This window comes from Cynoglossus semilaevis, chromosome 9 (assembly GCF_000523025.1).
Source record: "Cynoglossus semilaevis isolate Cse_v1.0 chromosome 9, Cse_v1.0, whole genome shotgun sequence".
Taxonomy (NCBI): Eukaryota; Metazoa; Chordata; class Actinopteri; order Pleuronectiformes; family Cynoglossidae; genus Cynoglossus; species Cynoglossus semilaevis.
This window is the reverse complement of record NC_024315.1, coordinates 13,068,745-13,081,188: the sequence shown is the minus strand read 5'-3', so window position 1 is coordinate 13,081,188 and position 12,444 is coordinate 13,068,745. Positions and strand designations below refer to the sequence as shown.

Below are 12,444 nucleotides of genomic sequence, written 5' to 3'. Positions count from 1 at the left end.
AGGTCGGCTCAGTAAATCACCATGATTGTTCATGCTGAATGAACAGAGGTAAAGGTGAATTCTATGATGGACTTAAAGGAAGTGAATGTTGTTTGTTATCAGAATCACCTATGTTAATGCCGGAAGTTGGACAGCTCTCAGTGTAAGACGGCAACTCTCTGGTAATGTCCAGGATAAAATTAAAATCCTTGGCCTGTCATCGCTCCTTTCAACATTCTTTAATCTCCTTTCATACTCTTTCTTGGATGGAGCTGTTAATGCCTACGGTGCTAGCCTTCATTTGCAGCGATCGCTAATGAAAACGTATGTACAGAATTCCAAACTGATAATGACTTTCCACATATCTCTGCATTCCGGTTCTACTACGGCAGCGTTTGTTCCCGACAGCCCTCCTCCACAAAGATGTCAGAACTCTGTCCAAAAGAAATGGCTGAGAGTGAGAACAAGGCTGTGCTGCGTTCAAGACTGCTCAAGGTTTTTTTTTTTTTTTTTTACTGAATAACACTGGCAGCCACGGTGCTGCTGATTAGTCACTTTGATGCAGGGGATCTTTGGTGCCCACAGACATTGAAACCATTCAAGGGCAGTAGCGCTGAGTCTTTCAAGAGAAGTCCATTCTCTCTGACCGCCTTTGCTGCCTCTTTTATTAGCTTTGAACATTTTAGTCATTATTGTGCTGAGATCCTGGTGGGTGTTGGTATTCTGAGGACCTAAAAGAGGAGCTGGGAGCAGTTCAAACCACGGATTTAAAAGCAGCGGACTGTAAAAGATGTCCAGCAATCCTCTTCTGACCAATTTGTTCTTACATGTTTACGAATGCTGCAGGAGTGTGTGTGTGTGTGTGTGAGAGAGACGGGCTCACCTCCATAATGAACTCTCAGTCACGCTGTTGAGGTTGAAGTCAAACAGTTTGGTCAGCATCAGAATCACCTGCAGGACGAAAAACAAAAAAAACATTTGGTAAACAATCATCATACAGTTGAAGTTTGTGCTGATGCTGAACTGAGCAGGACGGAGGTCAAACAACTACCATCAAATTCAACAACATGACTGACATTTGGACATCAGGGGTGTGAAACATATGGCCCAGGGGCCAGAACCTGCCCACTAGGGTGTTCAATTTTTTTTTTAAATAAAAAAATACACAGGACATTTTTGTAAATGTTTTTCATTAAATACAAATAAATAATAATACATATCTTATGTATTTCAGATTATCAGAGCAGATCCGATCTTCCGACAGAAAATGGTCTCCAGATTAAGAAGGAGAATAATAATAAGAAGAAGAGAGACTGTGGTGGAACATCTCATTCTAAGTTTGCAGCAAAAAGTTTAGCAGTTGACAGTGTGACCTTTACACAAAGGTCACCCGGTGAACACGGAAGGATCTGATCAGGCATACAATCACACACATCCCCTCCTGACACAACACCCTCCTAGACTCACGGCTTAATCATCTCAGATTGATTCTGAACACACCACTGTAAATATTCACTGTTCTGTTAACATCCTGAAGGAGCTGGGCTTGAAAGAAAAGTGGGTCAGCTGCAGCCCCCGGGGCAAAAAACAAGAGGCAGAAACAGCACATTTCTGCCGCAGGCGTCTAAGAAGTGAAGCAGCTTGGAAACTCACAGTCTATTTACTCTGTGAGTGGAGCTGTGTTTGAAATGGATACAACGCTGAAGAAGCAGATGATGGAAGAAGAGTCTTCACCGGAGATACTGTCTGCCTTTCATCAAGTCTCCACTGTTGCTCTGTCACTTATCCAGCTCCATCAGCAACACAGGGTTGATAACGCCGAGTGAAAGCCACCAGCATTATCACTTGTTGTGCGTTCACAATGGCGGTGCATATGTAGACCTCTGTGCAGCCCAGGGCAGGGGTCACATGACGCAGCATGGGTGAAGAGCTGCGGCAAAAAGGCCAGGGGTTCTAATGTTTAACAGATTAATGTACGCATTGCTGGATTTTTTTTTTTTTTTTACATTTGCAAATCTAGTGACACGCACCAGATTTTGTTTACGCATTTGTAAATCTGTTTAGACATTTGCAGATCGTTCTGCTACAATATTGGCTCCATACTCCAACATGAAGAAGCTCGACTTCATGGTTGTACTATTCACCCACTTACGCTCACTCAACCACCAACCCACTCACACACAGGCACACACCCACCGCACTGCTACTATCAGGAACTATGAGTTGGACTTTAGTTCAGGAGAGCGCTCCAGAGAAGAAGAGCTACGTGGCTAAAATGTGAAGTGAGCAGGGAGAAGATGAGAGAGTGGTGGTGGATTGGAGGAGGAGGTGTGAGGAAGAGGTTTGTAGAGATGGTTTGAGGAGGAGGTTTAAAGAGGTGTTGAGGTTAAATAGGAAAATGTTAATATCTATCCCTCAGTATCCTGACCAAAGCTTTCTAACAGACACATAGTGTCTGTTACAGCACAGAGTGGCTACTGGGCTGCATCAGCGGTGTGAGTGCGAGAGCCCACAACCTTCTGTCTGCCACATATGGAGACGAGGCGGGCAGTCGTCAGAGAGCAGCCCTGTCAGATGGTTTCCCACTGGAAGTGCATATGTTCCAACCATGACCATGCCAGTGAGGCCTGGGTGGGGCGGGGGCGGGGGGAGGGCGCCCACTGTAAACAGAACCAAAGCCAGCTTCCTGTCCAGCAGGGCCCGAGAGGACAACCTCTGCACACACACATGATCAGTGCTGGCAAAACACAGTCTCTGAGTGATTTGTGTTACAAACAAACCAAAATACCATATCACCAACAAATATTCAATAGGAAACACATTATTATTTAGATAAATTAAAAAATGATAAAAAAGGAATAAAATATTTACCATTCCAGTGTTTTTACAACAGTAAAAATCATCACTGATGTTGTACTTAAATATGTAAAACTGTGAAACTACAAAGATTTAAGAACATTTTATTATATTATTACTTCATTATATGTGTACATTTGTATAAATATGTTTATACTATATATGTATACTTATACTAATATCTAATTAATTTATCAAATATACATTTTATTCATTTAATATTATGTTATGGTAAAAATGTAATTTATGTAAAGTATACTACAACACCATACATTGCATTGATAAGCTGTGGTCGAACCTTTTATATGCAACCAGCAAATATAAATTCTGTTTTGTCCGTCTCCACAGTGAGAGTCTGCTCGGTGACCTGGCAGAGTTTCACAGACAGATGTCCTTCCTGACGCACCCTCCACTCCCCCGACTCCCTCCCCCCACTCCCCTTACCCATAAATGTTGGGAGCAGATTTGACCGTGAACATACTGCCTGATGTTCCAGGCTCCTTCCCAGTGAGCCACCTGCTCTCACTGTGCTTTAGACCATGATGTGTGTACACTCACTAATACTACAGTCTTTCTTCATCAGGTATTCAAAGCAAATGCAATGTACCAGGAGATCATTCCCCAAAAACAACAAACTGCATCCTGGTTGTGAACTAAACAGACTGTTGAACCTGGACAGCTGTACTCGTTTCTAAATCACAGGTTGGTGGCCCCTCCGGTAACAACTTCCTGGGACCGTCTTTAAAACAGCGATGAACTTCACCTCATCTTGAATGTTTTATCAAAATACAGACAAACGCTGCAAGTAAAAAGGGAAATAGTAAATGTGTGTGTAGTACTGCGTGCATGTACTCAAGTACTAGTATAATGCTCCTTGTAGATGATATAGTAAAGAAAGAAGTAAACTGTGCTGTGATGTAAAAATCTCTTATTTTCTCTCTGAGCTCTGAAGCAAGAAATCCAAGTGTTTTCAAATTGACACAGACCTCAGTTCGCAGTAAGAAAAAAAATGTTGTTTTTTTTCCTTTCTCTTTGTTTATCATCCAGGCATCACTGATAATCTGGAGCTGCGATATTTCCTGTGGAAATGTCCATCTGGCCTGTAGTACCGACAAACTCAGATTCACGCTCAGCTGATCTCTGATCTGTTCAGACTGTTCAGCTACCTGTGAACAACTTCTACAACATCAGAGCTCATAATACGCTCCCGTCTCTCAGGAAGTGTCGAGCTACATAAAGCCATCATTGGGTTTCCTGAGTGAACTGAAGCCTGAGCTGCATGTGGAGATGGAGAACAACTGTGTGTGTGTGAGTAAAAAGACTAAAGTAAAAAACTCCATCCCTGTTTTATTTTGGACTCATTCACATGCCTTTGCTGCCGGCAGACTCTGTTATCTCACTGTACTGTTTACTAATTGTCCTTGGATGAAGGGGAGCAAATATCATTGTAGATTCAAATTTTCAAACATTGGCAAACAAACAGCAGTTATCGCTCCCAGGGGCGAGAAAAGACACAATAAATAAATGTGAAACAAAACAAAGACTTTAAAGCTAAAAAAAAAAAACTGCTGGGATCATGTTCTGCAGGGCTTTAGGACTGATTTGTTGTGGGGTTTTTTTTTTTCAGATCTACTTTTTTCATAATCACATGAAGACAGAGTCCTCCGGGGAGATCATTTTTGGATCGTTTTATTTTAAGAGGGAGAACGTGATGGTGCAAATAAACAAAAAAACAAATTCAACTTCCTTTAATGCTGTATAAATGATGCTGGAACTAATTTAATGTTGCCTGCTTTATATACTATGGAGTGCGATGTTTGGATTTGTTATTGAACTTCTTATTTCTGGAAGATAATCTACCCTGTGTGTGTGTGTGTGTCATCAATATTTACAATAAAACAACAGCAAGGGCCAGGAGTTAAAGGTTTTAAATCTTAATAATAATTTACTGACAAAACGAGACCTTAAATCAAAACTTTCCAGATTTTCTACTTTTTGGTACACCTACACAATTCAGCCTGTAGGTGGCGGTGGTAACGCTTATACAGGTTGTTTAAACTATGACCTCTTGTAAAACCTGTACAGACACTAGGCTAGGCTAACGTTAGCTGCAACGGTCCTGGTAGAGACACCCGAGCTAACATTAACTACAACGGTTGTGGTACAGGCGCCAAAGCTAACATCAGCTACAAAGGTCCTAGTACAGACAGTAAGGCTAACATAAGCTACAACAGTCCTGGTACACACAACAAAGCTTACGTTAGCTACAACGGCCCTGGTATATAGATTACGTAATAAGTTACATATGTAATGTACAGAGGCAAAAGGGATCAAAAATATCTAAAAAATTTTTTTTTGTTTTTTTTAACACCACATGTAAATCTTTTCACTAGTTCATTCAGTGAATTTCAACAAAATTACTTCTATGTTGTTGAAAATATTGACAATGATTTAAATAATGTGTTTAATATTAATTTAACCACAAAGGCTCTAATTATTGCAATTATTTTTATTGCTTTCCAACACTAAAGATAACATCCGTCTTTATTTTAAACAGATCTGCTGTTAGAGCGTCCTCTGCTAAACACTGTATCAATTTCAAACCGTCTGTTGCATGTTTAGCTGTTCTCCCCTGATAAATAAACTCATTCTGTAATGAGAAAAGAACACGTCTCGCGCACACACAAACAAAAAACACACACACGCATGCACACGCACATGCCAACACGGCACACACAGGTTTGCGTGTGATGTGTAAACAAGTTTCACCTGCCAACATTTCCACAGGGCTCAGTGTCGACTCACTGGGGGCTCAGGGAGCGAGGAACACTGCTGCCTCCCTGGATTAAAGCTGTCACATCTTCCTGTGGAAGAACCAGCGCCGGCACTGATTCCTCTTATATAAAAGTGAATCATGGCACGGAGGCAGGCTTTTCCCGTCACATATCTGAATGTAATATATCTTTATCTGCTTCAGAATCAATCACAGCTCTGTCAGCTGCTCAGAGGGAAGGGGCTTCCTCCCCCCTTCACTGTGAAAGAGAAAAACTAGGATTATATATAAACCACCCTCCATGAATTAAAATTACTGGGATTCGGTAATATTCCAAACATTTAAATTAGCAAAAATAAAACGTGAAAAAATTAAAAAAAAAAAATTAGGTGTTTTGACAGCATTGTGCACATACCTGCATTCCTTAAACCTGTATGTAGGTGGTGCTAAGTACCCATATAAATCTTATCTTATGTAAACTGGGTCATCGAAGACACTTAGCACATAGCATGTTATTTATGAGCTAGCATCTAGCATATTAGCTGGGATTTAGCTTTGCTCAAAAACAGTAGCGGAATGCTAGTATCGTCATAGCACAACTGCTATTTTTAGGGCTTCACTGGCAGATCTAAACAATTTCGGTTGCAGCACTGCCACCTGCTGGGCCTGTTTTCCCTGGTAAATGTCAGTGAGTGAGTGAGTGAGTGAGTGAGTGAGTGAATGAGTGAGGAGTTATTTGTGACAGTGAGACGGCAGCAAAATGTTTGATTTTTGAAATAACACTTGATTAACAGTAGGTGTAAGAACCGAAGAAGAAGAATGTACGAATCAAATGTACGTGTGTGAACGTTGTTGACGTAACATCTGCCGTCCATTTGTCAAGAAGGATAACATCTTCTGATTCCTACCATTCTAGTCCTCATTACGTTCTATGTTCCACTCCTGTATAAATCCTGTCTAAATGTAGATGGTTTTATGTGATAAGAGAAAACAACATTTTATTTTTCTGGCTGCAGGAGATTAGATGTGTGAAAAAAATACCAAAGAGTTTGCAGCTTTTTTTCCCCCAGACTCTTTGCATTTACCTGTTTTTTGTCTTTGATGCCCAGACGCACACACACCTGTCACCGTTTGTTTTGTTTTTGTAACACAGCCATAATACACGGTTAGAATCCAAATGCAGCCTCTCCTTGATCTGAAGTCTTTCTCTGAGCCGAGCTGGTTGTTAACCCACTTTGCTGCTCAGAGATTCTCCCCCAGTGTGAGTGGAAAGATTCACTGCAGAAGAAGACGTTGAAGAAGACGGCAAATAAACAGAAGATCTAATAAATGGAGATCAGCAAGACAGACCCTGAGAAAAGGAGTGGAATAAGAACTGGTATAAAATGTTTTTTCTGAGGTTAACACCAGCTTATTGATTACTGATCACTTTGGAATCAATAATCAACAATAATTTGTGGTTTGATTTTATCATTTGTAATTTTTGCTCCTTACATTTGGGTGTGTTTCATTTGACCTATGTGACCTTTGTTTGCTCATCATCCAAAACAGTACTTCTCAAATAGTGGCGCAAGTTGGTGTCAACTCAATTAGGCTTGTGATTAGGAATGAAACAACACACTAAACTCACGATGTGATATGATTTGTGATTTTTTTTGTCCAAGATAAATTAACTTCAGACAAATTCTGACCAAATGAAATGATCCTATGTGAAATATGTAGCCTGAGTGACATCTGAACGTCACGTAGGCTACGTATGGACCTGATTTGATTTAATAGTGAGTCGCAACAACGTTTTCACAATGTTTTTAGGCGCATACCTCCACCTACTGTAATAGAGGGTGTAGTCTCAAGGTGTGACCAGTGACTTTTTGAGATAACGTAGCCTACACCTTGAGGCATGATACATTTTTTATTTAAACTGGTGGATGGATGGATAGATGGAAAGATGAATGGATAGATAAATAATTTATTAATCCCAAAGGGAAATTAAGGAATCGCTAATCCCCATGCATTTATCAATTCATTCTTAAATCCTTACTGGTGATTGAAGGTCTGCCGGTTCAAATCCTGTTTGAATTACATGACACACAGAACTGTGCTGAGTTAAACAAAAGCCTCATCCCTCCAAAGTCAGGTAGACATGAAAAACCTCATCTTCGTTGACATTCTTCTCAAAAGTTCCTCAACTCCCACTGGCCTCCCAGACTAAAACACAAGTGAAGAAGGAATTCACTGGCAGACACAAGTAGATATAAAGAAGTACGTCCTTCATGGTACACTTGCGTGTACTTTGCCATGGGCTACGTTCACAACCTCCTTGTGTGGAACTTCGTCAAATTGTAAGCAGGGATTTTTTCGTGAGGAGAATGAACCTACAGGTCATACATCACTGTTTATCCCCTTGTCATGTGGGAGAGATAACTCCTGACAAAATTATTGAAAAGAAATTCAGGAACACTCGTGCCCCCGATAACAGGACAGAGCGTCGCTCCAGCTGCATAATGCACTCTGTGCTCGGAATGAGAAGCTGAGCTATAACCTTGCTGATTCAACTTTAAAAACCAAACTGGTCGGGTCACCTCAGGAAGTCCTCAGTGCCTGAGGGAAAATAACCCAATCGTTACAAACACTTCCAAATTAATAAATAAAGCATAAACACAGACAGAGTATATGAGACAAACACTCCCCCTCAGCCCAGTGACAGATTTAAAACCCCTGCTCTGTGAAGATGAAGAAGATGTGAAACTGATGATGCGGTGACCTTCAACTATATGTGTGTTACTGTAAAAACTATATTGCTGAATGTTAAAATGGTAAGTGTCTGATGTTAATGACTAAAACCAGTTCAGACCGGTCTCCCCGGCTCCGTCAGCTGTGGCAAATTTTTTGGCCCAGCCCAATTTAAAGGAAGTGGATTTCAGTTCTTAGATCTGACAGAGAGGCAAGTTGTGACCCAGTGTCAAAGGTCATCTTTCTGAATCTACAAAGAAGAAGAAATACTTTTCCACTGGACTGAACAAAACCTTAAAATTGCTGGAAGTAAAACATGAAGCGATTGCATAAACTCACACTCTTGAAATATATAGTTTAAGTTGTTTTTTTTAAATGACGGGATCACAGTCAGAAACTCGAGGAATCTGTACTATAACTAATCCCTAAACTACCATCCAACATCTCTCTTAACAGCTCTGAACAAAGCTCTTTGTGAGTGTCTTTCTTCAATTCCTGCCAGTATATTAGCGTTGTTTTCATCTAAACAGACTGAGATTTGAGTAAATTATGAGGTCATTTAAACAAGAAGATTATTATACTTCATTACACATACTTTTTGTTTACTTATATTCTTATACTTGTCATTTAACCTAGCAGCGTTTTATGATATATATATATATATACACACACACACACACACGTGCCGTGGCTCAAAAACGGTTGGGAAACACTGATCTAAGAAATAACGACTCCTTATACTACATTTCTGCACATTATGAATGGTTTCTATAGACATGATGATGTCATCAAGACTTGAACTTATCAAGGCAGGACGCCACCGAAGGTGTAGTTGAGAAATGCACGGTACACGGTACCACTGCATTTATATTATTAGTGCAGTTAGGTAAAGTATACATTTGTGGTTCTGCCGTTTAGTTGAGCTGTTGTATTTACTACATGCATGCCAACATTTTCTACAAATTGACTGGAAGTTGCTTTGTGCACTGGATTTAATCTTACATAATGGTTAGACTTTAAAGGTTAACGACGCTATTCCACTTCAGACGTTCTAACGTCCTCTTCAGACATTAGTTTGTAGCAGATTAACTCATTTATTTTCACACTGGACATCTCTAAGTGTTTAAATGCGTTAACAACAACTTTCACCTCCCACAGTGAAAAAATAGTAATGATAAGTGTCTCAGAAGGGAGTACAGCCTGAGTGATTTTACTTCGTTTCATCCAGCTCTGATGCTGTGAGGATTAGAAATCTGAAGCCTAAAGTGTGGTTGGATTAAAACCAAATCCCTGTAGGAGCTGCCTGAGAGAGGAGCGATGGTGGTAACTAACAAGTGCTAATGTTTCTGTCTTCTCGGGCTTTGTTCTGACGATTCTGCGGCACAGATTCTCCACTGTCATCATTTACATTTGATTAAAGGTGAGGACAAAGCAGAGACGGTCTCTCAGAAATGTTCGGTCTAGCTGCAGTCAAACAGACAACAGAGCGGAGCTGCTCCTGCTCCTCTTTGTTCTGTAACATCTTTGACTCTACTCAGGATCTAAACTCCTTTTACATCATACACACCATTAATGTGTGTGAATCTTTTATAGCTCACATGAAAAGACATTAAAGTGAAACAGGAAACTTTAACAGATCATAAAGACCAAAGACAAACAGGAATGGTAGATGTGAAGGTTTTTCTTTCTTTCTTTCTTTTTTCAAAGACTAAAATGTTCCACAGGAATATGAGCTGTAATCATTCAACTCACGACCCAGACTCGACACCACAGTAATGAGATGATCAAGTCCCAAAATCCCCTGAGATCTAGGAATCAGACATTCTTCTCTACAGCTTCATATTCATGGGCAGACGACAGACGGCGTCCTGACCCTGGAATAATCAACAAATCACAGACAAAGCTTCTGCCTGTGGCTGTTTTTACCAAGGATTACACCCTTCATTCAGTGTGGATAACTTATATGGGAAAAAGTTGTTAAAATTAAATTAATTCATTAATTAATCCATCAAATAATTAGTTTACTGATACATTCATTCATGCATCCATCTACTACTACTGCTTCATCCTCTCCAGGCCCACCAGGCGCCCGGCTGACTTCAGCACCATGGACAGTTCACCACTGGGTAAAATCTATTGAAAGCCACGTGTACATCTAAATTTAAAGTTAAATTAATCTAACATCAACAGAGATGAAAAGAAACCTGTTTTTTTTCTAGAAATATAGCATTTAACATTTATCTTTTAACATTTTTATACTACCCAACAAAGGTGTAACTTGTTGGTTTTTTTTCACATTTAGGTGAATCTAATAATACACAGGGTTATTTAGTCATGCCTTTATTAGCAACATTTGCAAAAACAGGGAATGATCCAAAGATCAAATCAGCTTTATTACATTTTTCAATAGTCCCAGTAGCCTTGTGCGGTTGTGAACCCCTGTTAGAATAAAGCTAACAATAACCTGTGTTACAACTTTTTTTTTCCAATTTTTTTTCCACTTCCTCTCGTCAAAGCCACTCACAACAGGAGTTTTCTACTGTATGTGAACCTTCTACTCTGCTGTGGGTGTATTGGACATGAAGCCACTAACTTTGGCCTCCTGTGGGTGAGAAAGAAGAGCTCAGCTTCTGTCTGCTCCACCGAAGACAGTGGACAGTGAACCACGGGGAGTCCAGTCAGTGACAAGCAGCAGATAGAGGCTAAGAGCACAATGAGCCAGAGGCAGTGGAGGGGAAAAAAGTTTGGCCTTAGGGCTGTCGTGATAGATGTGATGATACCACTGTAGCACTGTCCTGTCACCACTCAAACTGAGACTGCATCATTAACACACACACTCATTCAATCGCAGGAGAATCACGTCAAAGGAAGATTCTGGTTATTTATGGCAAACAAACAGCCCTTGGGCCTTTAAAGGCCTTCATGGAAAACCAGACACCACAAAGACCGTTTACATCTGTTTCCCAATCCTAGTTTTAATCCAGATTTCAGTCCTCTGGAACTGATCAGTCGACAGAAACTCTGCTCAATCACCTGCTCGATCGACCGTGAGCAGCAGAGTAAGTGGCTGAGGTAGCAGGAACTGATGGCAGCCTGTGGTCTTGTGGTTTATGTAGCGGCCGTTTAATCAAAGTTGGCTGATTTAAAAAATGAATACAACTTTAATACTGAATACAAAAACAATTATTTATTCATCTGGGCTATTATCCTGCTACCTGATAAAGGAGCTACATTAATTAATCAAACTTTTGTTTGTTTCTCTTCCTACATCATTTACTAAATTAGATTTAAAATCAATAGGAAGAAAGACAGAAACAGAATTAGGTGGAATAATGAAAGGAAACGGTAAACAACCAGCCGTGAGCACAAAAGAGTGTGGTGCGTTCAAACGTTGTTTCATCTGTGCTTTGGTTTCATGCCGCAAACAGCAATCAAGAAACATCGTTTGCTGTGAACACTCTTGACACATTGAACCTTTGTCCATGAGAATAATGAGTGTTTGTATCATCACCTAAGCAAATCTATGTTTTTTTTTCTGACTATAAAAAATAATTAGTTTATGTGACCTTGATAGTAAACATTATGAATATATTGGTGAATTCTACATGATTTACTTTTTTTAGATAAAAGACAGTGCACTGTTGTAAATTAAGGTAGTTGACCTTTTCATCCAGATATATTTACTTTCCTCACATTAAATATATATATTTACTTTGAGCCATATTAATCTTATAAATATACTTTATCTAATCCTGGCCATGTCTAAACAATGGAGCAACGATTATCTACTTTGTAAAATTTCCTGTTTCCTGTCAGTAAATCTTTTGATATCATTCTGTCACAGCTAGCCATACTAGTTAGCTATGTCACAGCTAACCAAACAAATACATTAAATATTTTGTTTTGTAATTCCTTCTATATTTTCTGCTCAGGACTGGTTGGATAAATAATGTATACATTTGAGTGTCTCCAAATGTACATATAAAGTTAAAAACTGTCTCTTCCACACTTTTGAGCGTTCATTTTTTTCCATTTTTATTTTGCTGATGTCTTCATCGTTGCTGCAGTAACACCCAGAAAATTCGGATACCTTCCCAAAAAGT

The 12,444-nt window shown here is 39.7% G+C and overlaps 1 protein-coding gene across 7 annotated transcripts in view; it reads right to left on the bottom strand.

The window, feature by feature from the left end:
* Window positions 1-12,444, bottom strand: part of sorcs1 (sortilin-related VPS10 domain containing receptor 1) — a 129,522-nt gene that overhangs the window by 74,772 nt on the left and 42,306 nt on the right. For all 7 annotated transcript variants that reach the window (XM_025058858.1, XM_025058857.1, XM_017035303.2 and 4 more), the window contains exon 2: window positions 863-930. In XM_025058858.1, coding sequence (XP_024914626.1) covers window positions 863-930 — 68 coding nt within the window. The remainder of the gene's footprint in view (window positions 1-862; window positions 931-12,444) is intronic.